The sequence below is a fragment of the Mustela putorius genome, unplaced genomic scaffold (genome assembly GCF_011764305.1).
Source record: "Mustela putorius furo isolate JIRA1106 unplaced genomic scaffold, ASM1176430v1.1 tig00000174_pilon_pilon_pilon, whole genome shotgun sequence".
Classification (NCBI taxonomy): Eukaryota; Metazoa; Chordata; class Mammalia; order Carnivora; family Mustelidae; genus Mustela; species Mustela putorius.
Genome location: NW_025421304.1, coordinates 43,758,123 through 43,776,691, shown reverse-complemented (window position 1 = coordinate 43,776,691; position 18,569 = coordinate 43,758,123). Strand labels below are relative to the sequence as shown.

The 18,569-nt window shown below is 63.5% G+C and overlaps 1 protein-coding gene across 9 annotated transcripts in view; it reads left to right on the top strand.

Annotated features, from left to right (window-relative positions):
- The window catches only part of ANKRD11 (ankyrin repeat domain 11), a 178,383-nt gene extending 161,785 nt beyond the window's left edge, over positions 1 to 16,598 (top strand). For 5 of the 9 annotated variants that reach the window (XM_045076460.1, XM_045076457.1, XM_045076464.1 and 2 more), the window contains 9 exons: positions 2 to 205; positions 1,309 to 1,451; positions 3,630 to 3,777; positions 4,067 to 10,551; positions 11,948 to 12,046; positions 12,131 to 12,274; positions 13,474 to 13,566; positions 13,766 to 13,840; positions 15,636 to 16,598. In XM_045076460.1, coding sequence (XP_044932395.1) covers positions 2 to 205; positions 1,309 to 1,451; positions 3,630 to 3,777; positions 4,067 to 10,551; positions 11,948 to 12,046; positions 12,131 to 12,274; positions 13,474 to 13,566; positions 13,766 to 13,840; positions 15,636 to 15,821 — 7,577 coding nt within the window. In that variant the 3' untranslated portion in view covers positions 15,822 to 16,598. The remainder of the gene's footprint in view (position 1; positions 206 to 1,308; positions 1,452 to 3,629; positions 3,778 to 4,066; positions 10,552 to 11,947; positions 12,047 to 12,130; positions 12,275 to 13,473; positions 13,567 to 13,765; positions 13,841 to 15,635) is intronic. The other 4 variants (XM_045076465.1, XM_045076463.1, XM_045076461.1 and 1 more) reach the window with 3 other exon arrangements.
- Positions 16,599 to 18,569: the final 1,971 nt, after the last annotated feature.

Here is an 18,569-nt window from a genome sequence, read left to right as displayed (position 1 = left end):
GTAGACACAACACCAAAGCACCCCTCCCAGTCGACAGTGTGTCAGAAGGGGACGCCTAACTCTGCCTCAAAAACCAAAGACAAAGTGAACAAGCGGAACGAGCGTGGGGAGACCCGGCTGCATCGCGCGGCCATCCGCGGGGACGCCCGGCGCATCAAGGAGCTCATCGGCGAGGGTGCGGACGTCAACGTCAAGGACTTTGCAGGTGAGCGCTCGCGGGACGGGCCCGCCACGGAGCCCCCGGCCGAGCCAGCGCCCTCCAGGTCTCCGAGGTGCAGCCTGGGCCTGGGGGTCGGCGGGGCCAGGGGATGCAGTCCGACTCTCAGGCCGGTATAGTTTGCCGTTTCTGAGGAGGAAGAACCCATCCTTCGGGGAATATTTCAAAATAAGATCATTTTCTTAGTTTTCGTGATTTTAATGAGAATTGGGGAGTGTGTCACTACCACCATGCTGAGGGCCAGGGGTCTGCTTCTGGCAGAGGTGGGCAGAAGCTGCCCCTCCCTGAGCCTGCCCTGTCCCTGAGGACGGCCGTCCAGCTTCGCGCCCCCACCCCGACCCCTGGCCGGAGACAGCTTCGCTTGATTTCCCTGAAGGGCCTGGGCCTGCGTCCGGGTGGCCCCTGTGTGTGCAGGATCCTGGTGCCGCATGCTGCTCCGCTGTGGTGGCCGCAGGTCCCAGCCCTGTCCGCTCTGCGTGCCGAGCGACATAGGCGAGCAGAGCAGTCTTCATCGTGCGCCGTCTAAATTTTTTCCGTTGCCTTAGTGGATCATGGTCTGACCCACTCTTAATTTAGCACATTTTTTAAAAAAGCAGTTTTCCTAGATCAGAATTTCCCGAAGTACGGCACTTTGTGTCCGTGTTTGCACACTGACGTTTGAGCCCGTGCTTCCTGGTGACCTGCGGAGACTCCAGCTAGAGCAGCCGCCAGGGGAGCGCTTTCTGCGTGGCCTGAGCCGCGTGCTTCAGCGAGGGCGCGCTCCCAAGCCCGCAGCGCTGGCAACAGGCTCCGTGTCCTCACTGGGACTGCTCGGTCTCCCCTGGGTCGTCTTCCTGTGTTGCCGGCCGCATCGGGCCGAGGCTGTCCTCACCGGCCCCCTGCCGCAGCGGACCCTGCAGGGGGGTTGTCTCCAGGACTGGCGGGCCCCTCATCACACAGCAGACTAGATGCCCCAATAAAGGGCTTCCTGCGCCCCGCAGCCTCCCCGTCTGGGGCCCCAGCACCAGCAGGGCTCCTGGAGGGAGCGGCCGCGGCAGGGGAGCAGCGGCCGTGAGGATTAAATGACGTAGGTCCTAAGTGTCTGTTTCCAGGCTGGACGGCGCTGCACGAGGCGTGTAACCGCGGCTACTACGACGTCGCCAAACAGCTGCTGGCTGCGGGGGCGGAGGTGAACACCAAGGGCCTGGATGACGACACGCCCCTGCACGACGCGGCCAACAACGGGCACTACAAGGTGGGCCCCTCCCCGCACGCCCCTGTCCCATGGTCCCCGCCGTCTCGCACCCCTGCCCCCCAGCCCACTCTGCTGGTCCTGGGTCAGCACCTAGGTGGCCCCTAACCCCCCTTGCAGCCTGTGGACAGGGCCTTACTGTGGCCACACAGGTGTGGCTGGGTGTTAGCAGGTGAATGACCAGGCCCTTGGGGCAGGGGCTCCAGGCTGCTGCCTGCCCCGTCCTGGTCCCTGTCCCTGCCCCTGGGGTGTTCGCGGTGATGCAGCACTGAGGGGTGTAGCCAGTGCACAGCGGACCGTTGCAACCAGTCTGGGAGCAGCGAGCGCCCAGGTGCAGTCTCCCCGAGAGGACTCCGCCCCCTTGGGGAGACAGGTGCCTCCAGGCCTGAAGCAGGAGACGCACAGAGACGGCGAGGCTCTTGCTGCGGTCACTGCCAGACCATCATGAAGAGGCCCCGGCCAGAGACCGACCGTGGGCCGTGGCCAGGACAGCGCCTGTAGACCAGAACACACCTCTCCAGCCCCCTCATAGCTGCCCTGCCCGGTGGCTCTGGCCCATGCCAGGGGACTAGCAGCGCCAAGCGTGTGACGAGCTGGTGGAAGGTGCTAAGTCACCACGGTGGGGGGAGGGGCTCCGAATGAAAAGACGCCCCTGGCGACTTGGAGAAATCCAGACGTGGGTCATGTTCTTGACGGTAGGGGTCACAGCTCACTTTTTAGGGGAGATAAAGGTATTGTGGGTTTTCTTTTAAGGGTCCTGTTACAGGAGTGTACTGAGGAAGCTTACAAGATGCCTGGGTTCCACCCTCAATAGCCAGGGCAGGGGCCTGGGGCTGGGCGAGGGGAGGGGCTGCCGGTGAGCTGGTAGCCAACAGAGTGGAGAGGAAAGGGGGCGGGCGACCTGTGAGTCTCTGTTCTTCAGTAATCCTTACTGTGAAGCTCTCCCACAGGCTAGATGGGAAGTGTGGAGGGGGATATAGTGTCGTGGCCCCCAGGCAGATCGCTGCCCGGGTCCTGGGACCTCACACAGGAAGGGGACCCCACAGGTGGGGTTGAGCAAAGGTTCAGGAAGTGGTGGCCTGGGATGATCCGTGGGGATGCCGTGGCCTACGAGTTCGGAGTAGCAGAAACCCTTTCCCACCCGGCTCAGAGTTGCCCCCAGAGGCAGGAGGAAAGAGAGCATGAGGGCAGCTTGCCCTGTGTTGTCGGTCGTAGCAGAAGGGGTCGAGGGATGCGGTGGCCTGCAGCAGTAGGGGCAGCCCTCCGTGGGCAGACAGCAGGGTCGCAGGACCAGAGTCCCAGCACTGCAGGGGACCTGATGCTCATGGAAAGGAAGAGACCACCACCATGGGCCTGTAGGGTCAGTGAGGTCGGTTTCAGACTTGGAGGACGTAATGACTGCCAGAGCAGGCTGCTGGGTCCCCGGCAGCGGGGGCCACGGCGTCCTAACCGAGACCCGGTGTGTGAGTCACGAGGCCGTCCTCATTAAAGGTTCGTCCCACGCTGCATTCTCTGGCCAGAGCTGGGACTGGATTCAGGATTTGCACTTGAGTCCAGGGAACAGGCCGCCCAGACACGGGAGGCACAGCCGCTGGGTGTAGACCGTTGCGTCCCGTGTAGCTCTGCAGCCCGCCCCCGCAGTGTCCCCCTTGTGTCCGCTGGCGCAGGAGCACCCTGACTGTGTGCGACCGAGCACGGAGGAGGTGATCTTTCTTCCTAAAATAAACGAAAGTGCAAAATAAACCTGCTTACAGGAGCTTGGTCTTTGTTTCCTCTCTTCTGTCAACCCCCCGCCCTCCCCATCCCCCAAACTTCTAGAACCCGTCCACGTCCACCGAACCCTGCCGGATGGCAGCTCATCCGCGGCGGGAGGGGAGGGCGCATGTGAGGTGATTGGGGGACACGAGGACTCCGCGGAGAGGGAGAAGGCCGCCCGCGGGCGCTGGGACCGGTTCCCTGTGGCAGAGAGCTTGGAAGGGGGTGGGACACCCCTGGGCTCCTTCCGGGGGAGGCTCGGGTCCAGAGAGCCCACCAGGCCGTGCCGTGTGGCCCGGCTCTGGTCCTCGGCGGGGTCGTGATGGAGGTGGCTGTTGGAATGGGCTACGGTTTTACAAAGACGGGCACAGTAGCGCCCTCGTGTGCCTCACGAAGCTCCCTCACGGGCCTGTCGCTGTTTTGTAGGTGGTGAAGCTGTTGTTACGGTATGGAGGGAACCCTCAGCAAAGCAACCGAAAAGGCGAGACGCCACTAAAGGTGGCCAACTCCCCGACCATGGTGAATCTCCTGTTGGGCAAGGGGACCTACACATCCAGCGAGGAGAGCTCGACCGGTCAGTGGCTGGGCGCCGCGCTATGTGCTGGCTGGGGTGGGGGCACGGGGCACGGGCCTCCCTGCGTGGCTGCGGCGGGCACGGTGGGCCTCACGCCTTAACGTGCCAGCCTGGCCTTCACACAGACCTCTCTTTGGTTGCCTCCCGCTCTGATTTTTGTCAGTCAGACGAAGGGCTGTGGTCCCCTTGCCCCCGCCAGGGGCAGCCCGGGCCTCATCCGCACCGCGCCCTACCTGTGCGTGTCCCGGGTGGTTGCCGTGCGCCTCCTGACTCTCCCTCCTGTTCCCAGCAGAGAGCTCGGAGGAGGAAGACGCCCCGTCATTCGCACCCTCCAGCTCGGTTGACGGCAATAACACGGACTCGGAGTTTGAGAAGGGCCTGAAGCACAAGGCGAAGAACCCGGAGCCCCAGAAGACTGTGACCCCCGTCAAGGACGAGTACGAGTTTGACGAGGATGATGAGCAGGACAGAGTCCCTCCCGTGGATGACAAACATTTACTGAAAAAGGATTACAGGAAAGAAACGAAGTCAAATAGTTTTATTTCTATACCCAAAATGGAAGTGAAAAGTTACACTAAAAATAACACAATTGCACCAAAGAAGGCGGCTCATCGCATCTTGTCAGACACATCGGATGAGGAGGACGTCGGTGTCACTGTGGGGACAGCGGAGAAGCTGAGACTCTCGGCACACACGATACTGCCCGGGAACAAGACACGGGAACCCTCCAATTCCAAGCAGCAGAAGGAAAAAAATAAAGTGAAAAAGAAGCGGAAGAAAGAGACAAAAGGCAGAGAAGTGCGATTTGGGAAGAGGAGCGACAAGTTCTGTTCGTCAGAGTCAGACAGCGAGTCCTCGGAGAGCGGCGAGGACGACGGCGACTCGGTGGGCAGCTCCGGCGGCCTCAAGGAGTCCCCGCTGGTGCTGAAGGACCCGGCCCTGTTCAGCTCTCTGTCCGCCTCCTCCACCTCGTCCCACGGGAGCGCCGCCGCCCAGAAGCATAACCCCAGCCACGCGGACCCCCACACCAAGCACTGGCGGACGGACAACTGGAAAACTGTCTCCTCGCCGGCCTGGTCCGAGGTCAGCTCTTTATCAGACTCCACAAGGACGAGACTGACAAGCGAGTCTGACTGCTCCTCTGAGGGCTCCAGCGTGGAGTCGCTCAAGCCCGTGCGGAAGAAGCAGGAGCACAGGAAGAGGGGCGGCCTGCAGGGCGCCCTGTCTGAGAAGAAGAGCTTCCACGCCAGCACGGACGGCGCCATCCCCAAGCTGGACAAGGAGGGGAAGGTCGTCAAGAAACACAAAACGAAACACAAACACAAAAACAAGGAGAAAGGGCTGTGCTCGGTCAGTCAGGAGCTCAAGCTGAAAAGCTTCACCTACGAGTATGAGGACTCCAAGCAGCGGTCCGAGAAGGCCATCCTCCTGGACAGCGACGTTTCCGGCGACAGCAAGTTGAAAGCCTTGAAGCACGACCGGGACCACTTCAAGAAGGAGGAGAGAGTTGGCAAAATGAAGTCTGAGGAGAAGGACTGGCTCTTTAAAGAGGAGGTGGTCAAGGCTTCCAAGGACGAGAAGTCCCTGAAGAGAATCAAAGACGTGAGCAGGTCTTTCCGAGAGGAAAAGGACCGTCTGAGCAAAGCCGAAAAGGAGAAGTCACTGAAGGAGAAGTCCCCGAAGGAGGAAAAGCTGCGGCTCTACAAGGAGGAAAGGAAGAAAAAGTCCAAAGACAGGCCCTCGAAACTGGAGAAGAAGAATGACTTGAAGGACGACAGACTTCCGAAGGAGAAAGAGAAGACATTCAAGGACGAGAAAGAGAAACTCAAGAAAGAAAAGGTTTATAAGGAAGACGCGTCCGCGTACGACGACTACTGCGACAAAGGTCAGTTCCTGGAGAACGAAGACACCAAGTTCAGCCTTTCCGACGACCAGCAGGACCGGTGGTTTTCCGAGCTGTCCGACTCGTCCTTCGATTTCAAAGGGGACGACAGCTGGGACTCTCCCGTGGCGGACTACAGGGACGTGAAGAGCGACCCCGTGGCCAGACTGATCCTGGAGACGGTGAAAGAGGACGGCAAGGACAGGAAGCGGGACAAGGGCCGCGAGAAGCGGGACTACGGGGACAAGCGCGGTGACAGGGACGCCTTCTTCCGGAAGAAGGACCGGGACTGCCCGGACCGGAGCTGCGAGAGGAGGAGGGAGCAGATGGAGAAGCACAGAGGCCTCCCCGGCGGCCTCCCCGACAAGAAGAGGAGGGAGTCGGCCGAGGGCGGGCGGGACAGGAAGGACCTCCTGGAGGGCACCAGGGAGCGGAAGGACAGCAGGGCCAAGCCCGAGGACGCGCACCCGCACCCGCACCGGGAGGAGCTGAAGGAGCTGGGCGGGGAGGCCGGCTTCAAGGACAGGCCCGACTGCGATTTGGGGAAGAGCCTGGAGCCCTGGGAGCGGCCCCACCCCGCCCGGGAGAAGGAGAAGAGGGACCGAGCGAAACCGGAGAGACACAGGGACAAGTGCTGCGACAAAGATAAAAGCGAAAAATGCGTCCTTGAGAAAGGTCCGAAGGACAAGGAATTCGATAAATGTTTCAAAGAGAAGAAAGAGGCCAAGGAGAGGCACAGAGACGCGCACGGCAGAGACAAGGAGCGGAAGGCGTCCCTGGACCCCGCGAAGGAGAAGAGGGAGAAGGCGCTGCCCGGGCTTCTGGCCGACGACGTCCCCGAGAAGAAGGGCAAGGAGAAGAGCTGGTACATCGCGGACATCTTCACCGACGAGAGCGGCGACGACCGGGACGCGGCCGGCGGGCTCCGGCTCGGGGAGGCCGGGGACGCGGCCCGGGCGGACGGCGGCCCGGACGCTGACCGGCCCCGGAAGCACTGCGCCGAGCGGCAGCCCTCGGAGAGGCAGCGGGAGCGGGAGCCCCGCGAGAAGAGAAGGGAGAAGGGCGCCCCGGACGGCGGCAGGGACAAGAAGGAGAGAGCCGCCGAGAAGCACAGAGACCGGAAGGACAAGGACCCTGCCGAGAAGTGCAGGGACAGGAAAGACCGCACGTCCGTCGAGGGCACGCAGGAAAAGAGAAACAAGCAGAAGCCCCCGGAGAAGGGGGAGAGGAAGCTGCCTGCTGAGGACAAGGCCAAGAGCCGGCACCGGGAGAGGCCAGACCGGGAGCACTGCCGAGACAGGAAAGCGTCGAGGAGCGCGGAGGCCGAGAAGAGCCTGCTGGAGAAGCTGGAGGAGGAGGCCCTGCACGCCTACAGGGAGGACTCCAACGACAAGGCCAGCGAGGTGTCCTCGGACAGCTTCACGGACCGCGGGCAGGAGCCGGGCCTCAGCGCCCTCCTGGAGGTGTCCTTCACGGAGCCCCCAGAGGAGAAGATGAGGGAGAAAGAGAGGCTCAGACACTCCTCGTCCTCGTCCAAGAAGAGCCACGACCGAGAGAGAGTCCGGAGAGACAAGTCCGAGAAGAGAGACAAGAGTGATGACCACAAGGACCCCGGCGGCAGGAAGGACCCCAGCCAGTACGACAGGGACTTCTCAGACGCGGACGCTTACGGGATTCCTTACAGCTCGAAAGCCGAAGCGGAGGACGGGTCGGATAAAGCCATCGAGCTCTTCTCCACTGAGAAGAAAGAGAAGAACGATCCTGAGAGAGAAACCCCCAGAAAAGTAGAGAAAGAGCTGAAGCCCTACGGGGCCAGCACCGCCAGCGCCCTCAAGGAGAGGCGGAGGAGGGACAAGCACCGGGAGAAGTGGAGGGACGACCGGGACAAGCACCGGGACAGGCACGGGGACGGGCTCCCGCGGCACCACAAGGACGAGCAGAAGCCTGTGGCCAGAGACAAGGACAACCCCCCAAACCCGCTCAGAGACAAGTGCCGGGAAGAGAGCCTCAAACTCGGCGACACCAAACTGAAGGAGAAGCTCCGGGAAACCGCCGAGAAGGAGAAGGGTGACCCGGCGAAGGTCAGCAATGGAAACGAGAAGCTGCCAGTGTCCAGAGACCCGGGCAGGAGAGACGCCCGGCCCAGAGAGAAGCTTCTGGGGGACGGTGACCTGATGATGACCAGCTTCGAGCGCATGCTGTCCCAGAAAGACCTGGAGGTCGAGGAGCGCCACAAGCGGCACAAGGAGCGGATGAAGCAGATGGAGAAGATGCGGCACCGGTCGGGGGACCCGAAGCTCAAGGAGAGGGTGAAGCCCGCGGAGGACGCGCGCAAGAAGAGTCTGGACGCCCCTCCCAAGAAGCCGCTGGCGCTGGACCCCGCTCTGAGGGACAGGAAGCCCAAGGACTCCGCTCCTGCCCCACCGGCCGCCGAGAACAAGCCCCACCCGGGACCAGCCGTGGACACGAGGGACTGGTTGGCGGGGCCGCACATGAAAGAGGTCCTGCCCGCTTCTCCCCGGCCTGACCAGGGCCGGCCCACCGGGGTGCCCACACCCGCATCTGTGGTGTCGTGCCCCAGCTACGAGGAGGCCATGCACACGCCCAGGACGCCGTCCTGCAGCGCCGACGACTACTCCGACCTCATCTTTGACTGCGCAGACCCCCAGCCCGTGTCCAGCACGTCCGCCAGCGCCTGCTCCCCCTCCTTCTTCGACAGGTTCTCCGTGGCCGCGAGTGGGGTTTCGGAGAGCGCGAGCCAGACGCCTACGAGGCCGTTGTGCACAAGCCTTTACCGTTCAGTCTCTGTCGATATCAGGAGGACCCCCGAGGAAGAGTTCAGCGCCGGGGACAAGCTGTTCCGACAGCAGAGTGTCCCCACCGCGCCCACGTATGACTCACCGGGGCAGCACCTGGAGGACAAGGCCCCTGGGCCCCCAGGTCCTGTCGAGAAGTTTGCCTGCGTGTCTCCGGGGTATTATTCCCCGGACTACGGCATCCCCTCCCCCAACGCGGACGCCCTGCACTGCCCACCTGCGGCCGTGGTCACCGTCACCCCCTCCCCAGAGGGTGCCTTCTCTGGTTTACAAGCAAAATCCCCCCCTGCACACCGAGATGAGCTGTTGGCCCCATCCATGGAGGGAGCCCTTCCCCCTGACTTGGGCGTCCCTCTGGATGCCACGGAGGCCCAGCAGGCCACTGCTGCCATCATTCCCCCGGAGCCCAGCTACCTGGAGCCGCTGGACGAGGGGCCCTTCAGCGCGGTCATCACGGAGGAGCCCGTCGAGTGGGCGCACCCGGCGGCCTCGGAGCAGGGCCTCTCCTGCAGCCTGATGGGGGGCACCCCTGAGAACCCCATCAGCTGGCCTGTGGGGCCGGACCTCCTGCTTAAGTCCCCCCAGCCACTCCCTGAGTCCCCGCAGCATTTCTGCCCCAGTGAGGCCGTCCACCCTGCTGCTGCAGGGCCTTTTGGGGCCACAGAACCCCCTTACCCAGGCTCCCCTGACTCGTACCCTCTGTCGGCCACCGAGCCTGGACTTGAGGGCACCAAGGGTGACGCAGCAGAGGCGGTTCCAGCCGCTGTCTCCACCCCAGAAGAGCCGGCAGTCTTCGCCCCCGCCTCCAGGCTGGAGCCCTTCTTCACCAACTGCAAACCGCTGCCGGAAGCGTCTCCGGACATGGCCCCGGAGCCGGCGTGTTTGACCACCGTGACTCAGGTGGAGGCTCTGGGGCCCGTGGAAAGTAACTTCTTGGAAAATGGGCATGATCTGTCGGCCCTCGGCCAGGTGGAGCCAGTGCCCTGGCCTGACGGCTTCCCCAGCGCTGAGGATGACCTCGATCTGGGGCCTTTCTCGCTGCCAGAGCTTCCCCCTCTTCAAGCGAAAGATGTTTCTGATGTCGAAACAGAACCTATAGAGGAGACCGCTCTCGCTCCTCCGGGAGAGACCCCCCCGGGGCTCCCTGGGGTCCCGAGTGGCGGGGAGGGCCCTGTGGCAGCTGCTGAGGACCAGCCTGTGCTGCCTCCTGACCAGGGGGACCCCCGGCTCCCCACCGAGCCGGAGCCTGAGCCCCCCGAGGAGCCCAAGCCAGATGCCCCCCCATTGGAAGCTGCGGTGGAAGGGGGGCCCGTGTCGGAGGCGAGGGTCCCTGAGGACTCCGACTCCGGCCTGGGGCCCGCAGCGGCAACCCCCGAGGAGCAGCAGCCACCGGGGAGCGGAGAGGGGGAGGCAGAGGGCCAAGATCCGCTGGCCGCATCCCACGGCGTGCCTGACGCCCCTGGGGACGGCTTGGCCCAGGCGCTCGCGGCGGACGGGGCCAGCCCTCTCGACGGCGCCGGCCTCGACGGACCCCTGGGCGGCGTCCAGCCTGACGCGACGGAGCCGGAACCCAAACCCGCGGCCGAAGCCCCGAGGGCCCCCAAAGTGGAGGAGATCCCTCAGCGCATGACCCGGAACCGGGCCCAGATGCTGGCCAACCAGAACAAGCAGAGCTCGCCGTCCTCGGAGAAGGAGCCGGCGCCCGCGCCCCGCGCCAAGGGCCGCTGCTGTGAGGAGGAGGACGCGCAGGCCCAGCACCCCCGCAAGCGCCGCTTCCAGCGCTCCAGCCAGCAGCTGCGGCAGCAGCTCCCGTCCACGCGGCAGACGCGGGAGGTGATCCAGCAGACGCTGGCCGCCATCGTGGACGCGATCAAGCTGGACGCCATCGAGCCCTACCACAGCGACCGGTCCAACCCCTACTTCGAGTACCTGCAGATCCGGAAGAAGATTGAGGAGAAGCGCAAGATCCTGTGCTACATCAGCCCCCAGGCCCCGCAGTGCTACGCCGAGTACGTCACCTACACGGGCTCCTACCTGCTGGACGGCAAGCCGCTGAGCAAGCTGCACATCCCCGTGGTGAGTACCGCCCTGCGGGGGCCGGCCACCGAGGGGGGCGCAGCTCCTCGCCCAGCCCGGGCCTTCGTCCTCCTCCGCCCCCCCGCGCCAGGTGCACCCACGCGGCCCACCGCTTCCTGCCGCCGGGGGCCGCCTCGTGGCCCCTCGGACGTCCTCCGCGCTTCGGTCCCGCTTCCTGGTGGCCCCACGCTGCTGACCTGCAGCTTCCGTTCCCCTTAGCCTCTCCCCCGAGACCGCCTGCAGCCGCACCCCTCGCGGGGCTCGCGGCTCCTCCACCCGCAGGGCCTGTCCCTAGGCCCCCAGCCCCACCTGTGGGCTCTGCACCCAGAGCCTCTAGTCCCTTTCCTCTCCTCCGTTCCCTCGGCCACCCGATCATTCCCCATTGGCACCTAGTGACCCTGTGTCTGTGCAGACGTGACCTGTCCCAGCCCCCTCGAGTCCACCTTGGGGCCTTTAGGCACACACCTAGCTCCTCCCGGCTTCTCCTGGTGCACACCCTTCCCCGGGTGGGCTTCTGCCTCCTGCTGGTGCAGCAGAGCCAGACCTCGGCCTTCCTTGGCTCACTCACAGCCGGCCTGGCCTGCTCCCCAGGTGTAGCCGTCTGTACCACGTGCAGTTGACTTGCTGCCTTTTTTGGGGGTGGGGGGTGGGGGAACAATCACACTTTGAAGAAAAGCCAGAACTTCTGCTTTATACCATGAGGCCCTCCTAGGGAAGGCCCAGGCACACAGCCTACATCACCAGTCTCGGGGACCCCTCTCCTGTGGCAGGGCTGGGGGTCACGTTGGATGCGTGTGCTCTGAGATTCAGTGTCTGAGCTGGCTGTGCCCCAGGACTGCCCTCCAGTGTTTTCTGACAGAGGACTCTGGCTCTGAGTGTCCGGCCGCAGGGGTGAGGCAGTGGAGACCCTGCCTCTGGGCCAGCCCTCCCCAACGTGGCCCAGGGCAGCCCTTGGGCCGGGGGTGAGGGCAGCTAGCTTTGAGCCCAGCAGAATGTCCAGCCTGCCTCTCCCTGATCTCAGGCTGCCCTGGGCAGGAGACCGGAAGCCGCCTTGCCCCGTAGGTCCCGGGGTGGGGAGGATGAGCTGCTCGTCTCGTCTGGGACGCTAGATCCTGAAAAAAATCTGGCTTGAGGTCTGTGTTCAGTGAGACTGCTTCGTTGCCTTTTTTGTTTAAATTTTAGTTTTCAAAATAGAATACCATGAACACCATGGAAACTTTGGGGTCACGGGTTGTGTAAGTTCTGCCTGCGTCCCGCTGGGTCTCACCCCTCCCTTCCCTGGAGACCGCCAGCTCCCCTCCTGTCGCTGCTCTGCGGGGCACCCTGGCCGCTCGCGGGGGCGGGCGTTCCTGCTGCGGGCTCACAGCCCCACCAACCCCCGCCCCCGTGATTGCAGATTGCGCCCCCTCCGTCCCTGGCGGAGCCCCTGAAGGAGCTGTTCAAGCAGCAGGAGACGGTGCGGGGGAAACTGCGTCTGCAGCACAGCATCGAGCGGGTAAGAGGGGCCTGTGGGCGTGGGGGTCCGCCTGGGGCGCGTCTGGCCCCCCGGAGGCCTGCCTCACCCGCTCCTCTTCTGCAGGAAAAGCTCATTGTCTCCTGCGAGCAGGAGATCCTGCGGGTCCACTGCCGCGCGGCGAGGACCATCGCGAACCAGGCAGTGCCGTTCAGCGCCTGCACCATGCTGCTGGACTCGGAGGTCTACAACATGCCGCTGGAGAGCCAGGTGGGTGCGCACGCGGCCCGCGGCCCGAGACGGGCCGGCCCGCGGCACAGGCAGCAGGTGGAAGCACGTGCGCCACACAGACGGCGGCGGCCCCAGCTGGACAGGAGCGAGTAGATGGCAGTAGGTCCTGTGCAGGTCCCCATGGGCCTCCGGTCACTGGGCTGGGCATCCGTCATCACTGGAATTGTCCTGGAAAACAACGTAATCAGGAGGAGTCGTGTCCCCCACCCCCCTCCCCTGCCAGCCACTGTGGCCAGAGACCGGCCTAGGGCAGGCCCTGCCGGAAGCTGGGGTGCCACAGCTGAGGGCCAGGAGGGGTGGAGCGTGCAGCCACCCGCCATGGCTGTGCTTCTGTCGCGGTGGCACCCTGGCCCTGCTTTCCTTCCTGCGCTGTGGACATGGGATGTGCCCTCTCACCCCACCCCGGGATGTCTGGCTTGCCTGAGCCTTTCCGGGGCCTCAGCTACTGGCACTTCCCACTGGTGGCCTGTCCGTGGACTCCGGTGACCCTGCTCCGACCCTGCTGCACTCGGGCCTGGGGCCAGACTCTGTCAGGGGTTCGCTCCGCAGTCGATTCTCTTCCCTGACAACCACCGTGACTTTCTGAAAACCACCCAGAGTGTGGGCCTGCTGCCCCCTGGGGACCCCCCTGGGCCCCGCAGGCCGGCGTGAGCTCCTGCGGCAGCCCCAGGCCCATGAGCAGCGTTCCAGGTTGGCTGTGCGGACAGATGTGGTTCGGGGACGGCTTCTGATAAGGGTTTCCCGTCCACTTACATACGGTCTTCAGGAATCGATCTCAGAAACTTGCCCCGTCAGGAAAGCCTGGCTGTCAGTCGAGTGTGCGGCCCCTCCTGTCAGGGTCGTGAGTCTGAGCCCCACATTAGGCATGAAGCCTACTTAAAATTGAAAAAAATTGTTTCCCCATTAACCTGCCGTCTGAAGCAGTACAGTGGTCTGGGAACCCTAAAGCAGACGGAGGACGACTTCAGGAACCTTTTGCATCTAAAAAGGCAGCGTCTGACTGGTGACTTCCTGAGCTGCTGCTGAGGGCAGGGGTGGTGCACAGGGAGGTCGTGCTGGGCCGGCCCGGAACACGGTTGCGCCTGGGGACTGCGGGGCAAGGCTGCGGCTCTCACGGCACAGGAGGCATCTGCCGGGCTCTGACCCCGCGGTGTCCACATCTGCACACTCTTCTTTAGGGCGACGAGAACAAGTCTGTGCGCGACCGCTTCAATGCCCGCCAGTTCATCTCCTGGCTGCAGGACGTGGACGACAAGTATGACCGCATGAAGGTGAGGGCCCTGTGCCCCCCGAGCTGCGCCTGGGCTGGGGGTCCCAGCAGGTGTCTGGGGCGGGGGGGCGGGGGGGCTGCTGCTGGGTCCCGTTTGGAAGCGGCAGCGTCAGACCCTCCGAGCCCAGCGGAAACGTTCAGGGAGCCGAGGTCTCCCCGCCTCCATGTTGCCTCCTTAGAGTGTCTTCCCTCCTGTCCAGGTGTGCGGGGAGCAGCTCCTGTCACCAGCTGGCGGTCAGACCTCTGTGGGACCCCACCTTGAGCCCTCCTCAAAGGTCACAGCACACACCCAGCTCCGCTGCTCTGGACGTGCCCAGTGCGGCAGGCAGGATGGGTGGGGAGGTAGAGAGAGATTAGCACGCAAGAAGCACGTCCACACCCGCAGGAGCTAGGGTCGCCGTTTAGGGTCAGCGCCACCCTGGGGCACTCGGGGAGGCAGGGCCCAGAGGGCCGTGCCCGCTCGTGTCGCTAGAGCGCCAGGGCTGGGGGCGGGGGTGCGTGTGGCGAGAGGAAGACCGTGTTTTCCGGATGCCGGCCTTACCCGCGGGCTCCCCCCCCCGCATCACGGCCCTCGTGGGGTAATGCCGCGGTGCAGACAGGACGCCCAGAGCAGAGAGAAGGGGCCCGCGCGGGGTCTCTAGCACGTCGGGGGAAGCTCCACAGTCACCCCAGCCAGGCCGGGGGCCGCGCAGGGCAGGCTTTCCTGTAATGGGAGAAAGTCGTCTTGACGACGTGACAGGGAGACGGTGCGCGTGAGCACACGAGTCTCAGCCCGGGACGCACAGTGACCTTCCCAGACCAGTAAGAAAACGGCGACTAGAGGAAGGATGGAGGCCCGCCTGGGGGGCTCAGTCGCTCGAGCGTCTGACTCTTGGCTTTGGCTCAGGTTGTGGTCTCGGGGTCGTGGGACGGAGCCCCGCATCGTGCTCCTGCCGCAGCAGGGAGTCGCCTTGGGGGTCCCTCTGTCCTCACCCGGCTCGTGTGCCGTGTTCTCAGCTGCGGTCTTTTGTAAAGGAAGGAAGGAAGTGCACTGAGTGCGCTTGGAGCCGTGGCCGCCACGCCACAGACAGGGTGGTCTGCTTCCAGAAGACTCCAGATGGGGGAGGGTTGGCACCCCGATCCCCGCAGCACACTCGCAACAGCCTCATTTTAAGGCAGATCCGACACGGACGCCCACCCGCCGTGCTGTGTGCACGTCAGCGGAACGAGTCGGGCCGCGAGGCGGCGGCACGCCCGCGTGCACACGCAACCCTCTGCTCACACACGCCTGACACCGGGTCTCTTCCTGCTGCCTCCTGCCCTGTCCCCCCCGGTGACCCCCTCCAAGTTGCCCTTCCAGCTCTGCCCTTCCGCCTGCTGCACACAGCACACCGTGCACGGGACCACCGCCCTCATTTCGGGCCAAGTACTAGGGCGCCGCAGTAAGAAACACCTCCGACCCTAGGTGTGACTTTTGGCGCTGGTCTGGCTCGGTGGGTAGAGTGTGTGACTTCTGATCTCGGGGTCTTGAGCTCAAGCCCCACATTCGGCACGGAGCCTACTTAAAAAGTTTTTTTTCCAGGGTTCCTGGGTGGCTCAGAGGTTAAGCCTCTGCCTTCAGCTCAGGTCATGATCCCAGAGTCCTGGGATCGAGCCCCACATCGGGCTCTCTGCTCACTGGGGAGCCTGCTTCCTCCTCTCTCTGCCTGCTTGTGATCTCTCTCTTTCTGTCAAAAAATAAACAAAACCTTTAAAAAAAAAAATGTTTTTTCCCAAGAAGGCATAATCTGCATTGCAGGTGAAGTGCAGATCACCAGCCCTAAATGATCCTGAAATGAACACAGCACACAGCAGCAGCCGTCACTTATAATTCAAAGCTGCTGTGAAACCAGGGGTTGGGGCACCGCGGGGACGGGGACAGGCGCGCATGCGGTCAGCAGGGCCGTCCGGCTGCACGGGCACCCGGGCGCTCAGGGGACCTGCGGTGGGGACTAGGCCCCGGGAGCCGGCCTCGCTTGGGCAGCTGGTTGTGGGGGTCGCAGTGCTGGGGTCGTGCCTCTGCTCCCCTCACCTGCTGTGTCTCCCACGCAGACGTGTCTCCTGATGCGGCAGCAGCACGAAGCCGCGGCCCTCAACGCCGTGCAGAGGATGGAGTGGCAGCTGAAGGTCCAGGAGCTGGACCCCGCCGGGCACAAGTCCCTGTGTGTGAACGAGGTACCTTCCTTCTACGTGCCCATGGTCGACGTCAACGATGACTTCGTGCTTCTGCCAGCCTGACCCACCGCGGGACGGCCGCACAGGACATAGGCGAGGGCCACACGCACCTGCCCGGCACTGCTGCCCCGTCCAGCCAGTGGAGGGAGACCTGGTCCCTCAGGTGGGGACGCCCGGGGAGAGACCCCGCACTTGGCCCCCTGGAGCGAGGCTCTTTTAAACCAGAGACCGCGGGAGGCCGAGGAGACCTCGGGGACGCAGACGCGGACTCGGCGGCCCGGGGCCCTGCCCTCCCGCCGGCTGCACGGGCATTTCGGGTGGTGCAGAACCGAGTGTATTTTTTAAAATTTCTTGCTCCATTCTGATCAACTTAAAGAAAACGAAGGCGTCCACGCCTCAGACACCGCGCCCTCCACGCCGGAGGGCCCGGAGAGCGCCGGCCGGCTGCTGTCTGCCGCCACGGGCCTCGGCCGGGCTGGGGGCTGGGGCGCCGTGCAGGGGAAGGGCCCGGCCGCGCCGCCCGCCCGGACCGGACACGGACGCAGAGCCAGGACTCGGGTTGTGTTTTTAATGGGAGTCAAATCCACGTGGTTTGTATATTTTTTCCTTTAATCTTGGGCATTTTGTTTCTCTTTCTGAGAACATAACTTGAAACACTACAGAGCCAATAATCATATAAAAAGTGTACCCGGAAGCGCTGTACAGTTTTATACACACTCACAACGTACTTTGCTGCCTTCTAGATAATTTATTTTGCGACACATACTGCACAGTTGTAAATACCTCCTGTACTGTAACATCACTTCAGTTACGTGTAAAGAAATAAATAAATTAATTAAATGCTCTTTGTACACGACAGGACCCTCTCCAGGAGGGGCCGGCACACAGGACTGAGCTGCGGGGTCGCTCTGCGTCTTCCACTGTCCTACCCAGTTAGTAGCTTTTAATTCTGAAACACTGCTCGCCAGGGAGGGTGAAGCTGGGTGAGTCCCTGTGCGCCCAGACCAGGGCAGGGGGTGCAGGAGGACAGAGACACCAACAGGCTGCCTCCAGCTGGCGCCCCCCAGGGCCTGGCAGGAGGAGGAACGAACCGAGGGTCCCTCGCGACTGGGGCAGTAGACCCTGGGCGGTGTGGCCTTGGAGAGACCCCTGCCTGGCCCTCTGCACCCGGAACGGGAGCCCCCCCCCCGCCCCGCCCAAGTTTCCACGCGGGGCTGGCACATCTCCCAGCGAGGCCACTGCTGATACGGGGTCCCCACTGGGAGAGGCCCCGTGCTAGCCAGCACCAGCTCGGAAGGCCAGAATGGGGAGGCGTGAGCCCCATTTCACAAAGCACACAGAGCGCGACCCCTGTGCTCCCCTCAGAGGAGGCCCTACGGGGGGATAGGACTGAGCTGGCCTGGGGCCGCCTTCTGAGCAAAGTGACTCCAAAGAGACCGCCCTTGCCTCATCCAATCCTGGGGACAGGTGGGCACAGAGGTGGAGACCCAGACATCAGGGTTTGGGGTTGACCACCACCTCACTCACGTTCTGGAACCCCTCACCCTCCTGTGTCCTGTACCTCCCCACGCAGCAGCAACTGCACGATGACCCCCGCAGAACGACCTGTGTCCTCGGGCTCCTCCAGTGTGGGGCACCGCGGGGAGCTCCCAAGTCCACACGGCACCCCTACCCCAGAGGAGTCCAGTCGCCCCTCCCCTCGGTGCACGTTCCCTCCAGGCTGGCACGCGCTCGGGTGCTTACAGGAGAGGGGCGGACAGGGCAGCAAAGCTCCAGGGCTCTGGGCATGAATTAGTTATTTTTCGAATCATGGAGCGGTCCTCTCCGAAACCCATCTTTTTGTTAAGATTTTTTGAGAGTGAGTAAGCCAGAGCAGAGGGAGAAGCAGGGAGCCCCCACAGTAACCCGATCCCTGGACCCTGGGATCATGACACACGCGGAAGGCAGATGCTGCACCGACGGAGCCCCCAGGACCCCCTCAGTAACCCATGTCTTAAGCCCCGTGTCTTTTCTAAGCACCAAACACCACACTGACTCGCACGGAGAGTCTTGCCGTCACCAGCTTCAGCCCTGGGGCCAGAGGTCCCAGACTCCCCGGACTGCACTGGGGCTGGGGAGCTGCCTCCATGGGCCAGCCGTGGCAGCTGGGGACGGCCGGGGCCCCAGGCCTCTCAACGGTGTGGTGCTGGCGGTGGCCCCGCAGGCTAGAGCTGTGGAGGCACAGAGCTCCCCACTGCGCCGCGATGCTCGAGCCTTTGCAGGGGGGCCGCACCCAGCGACCTCGCGGTGTCCGGTGCCGTCGTAAGATGGCAGGACAGGCTGGCTGTGGAGGGGCCCTGGTGCGCAGATAGTGAGTGGACACCTGAGGCTGTGTGACAGCTGGTGGCCTTGGCAGGAAAAGAGGGTTCCTTCACGTGAACCAAGCCGGCACGCGGGTATCTGGGCGGGCAGGCCCCGACAGAGGCAAGAGGCACAGGGTACTGCCCCCACATATTCTTGATGCGGGGGACTTGCACCCAGGACGGTGGAAAGAAGGGGCCCAGGTTCCCATTTCTGGGAACCAGGATGAGAAGCTGAGGGTCAGCACGGGAGCTCAGGGTGTGTGCATCACACACCATGGCTGGGGCTTCGGGCTACTTCCTCCCCCGGCGGGCAGCGAGCAGCTGGCACCCTACAGCCACACTTCGGGGCACAGAACCAAGAGAACCCATGCTTACGGGTACAACCTCTCTTACAAACATCGATGCACCTGAATCATTTGTAATAAGAAAAAGGAAAAAGAAAAGATAATTGCCATATACGTAGCAGGGC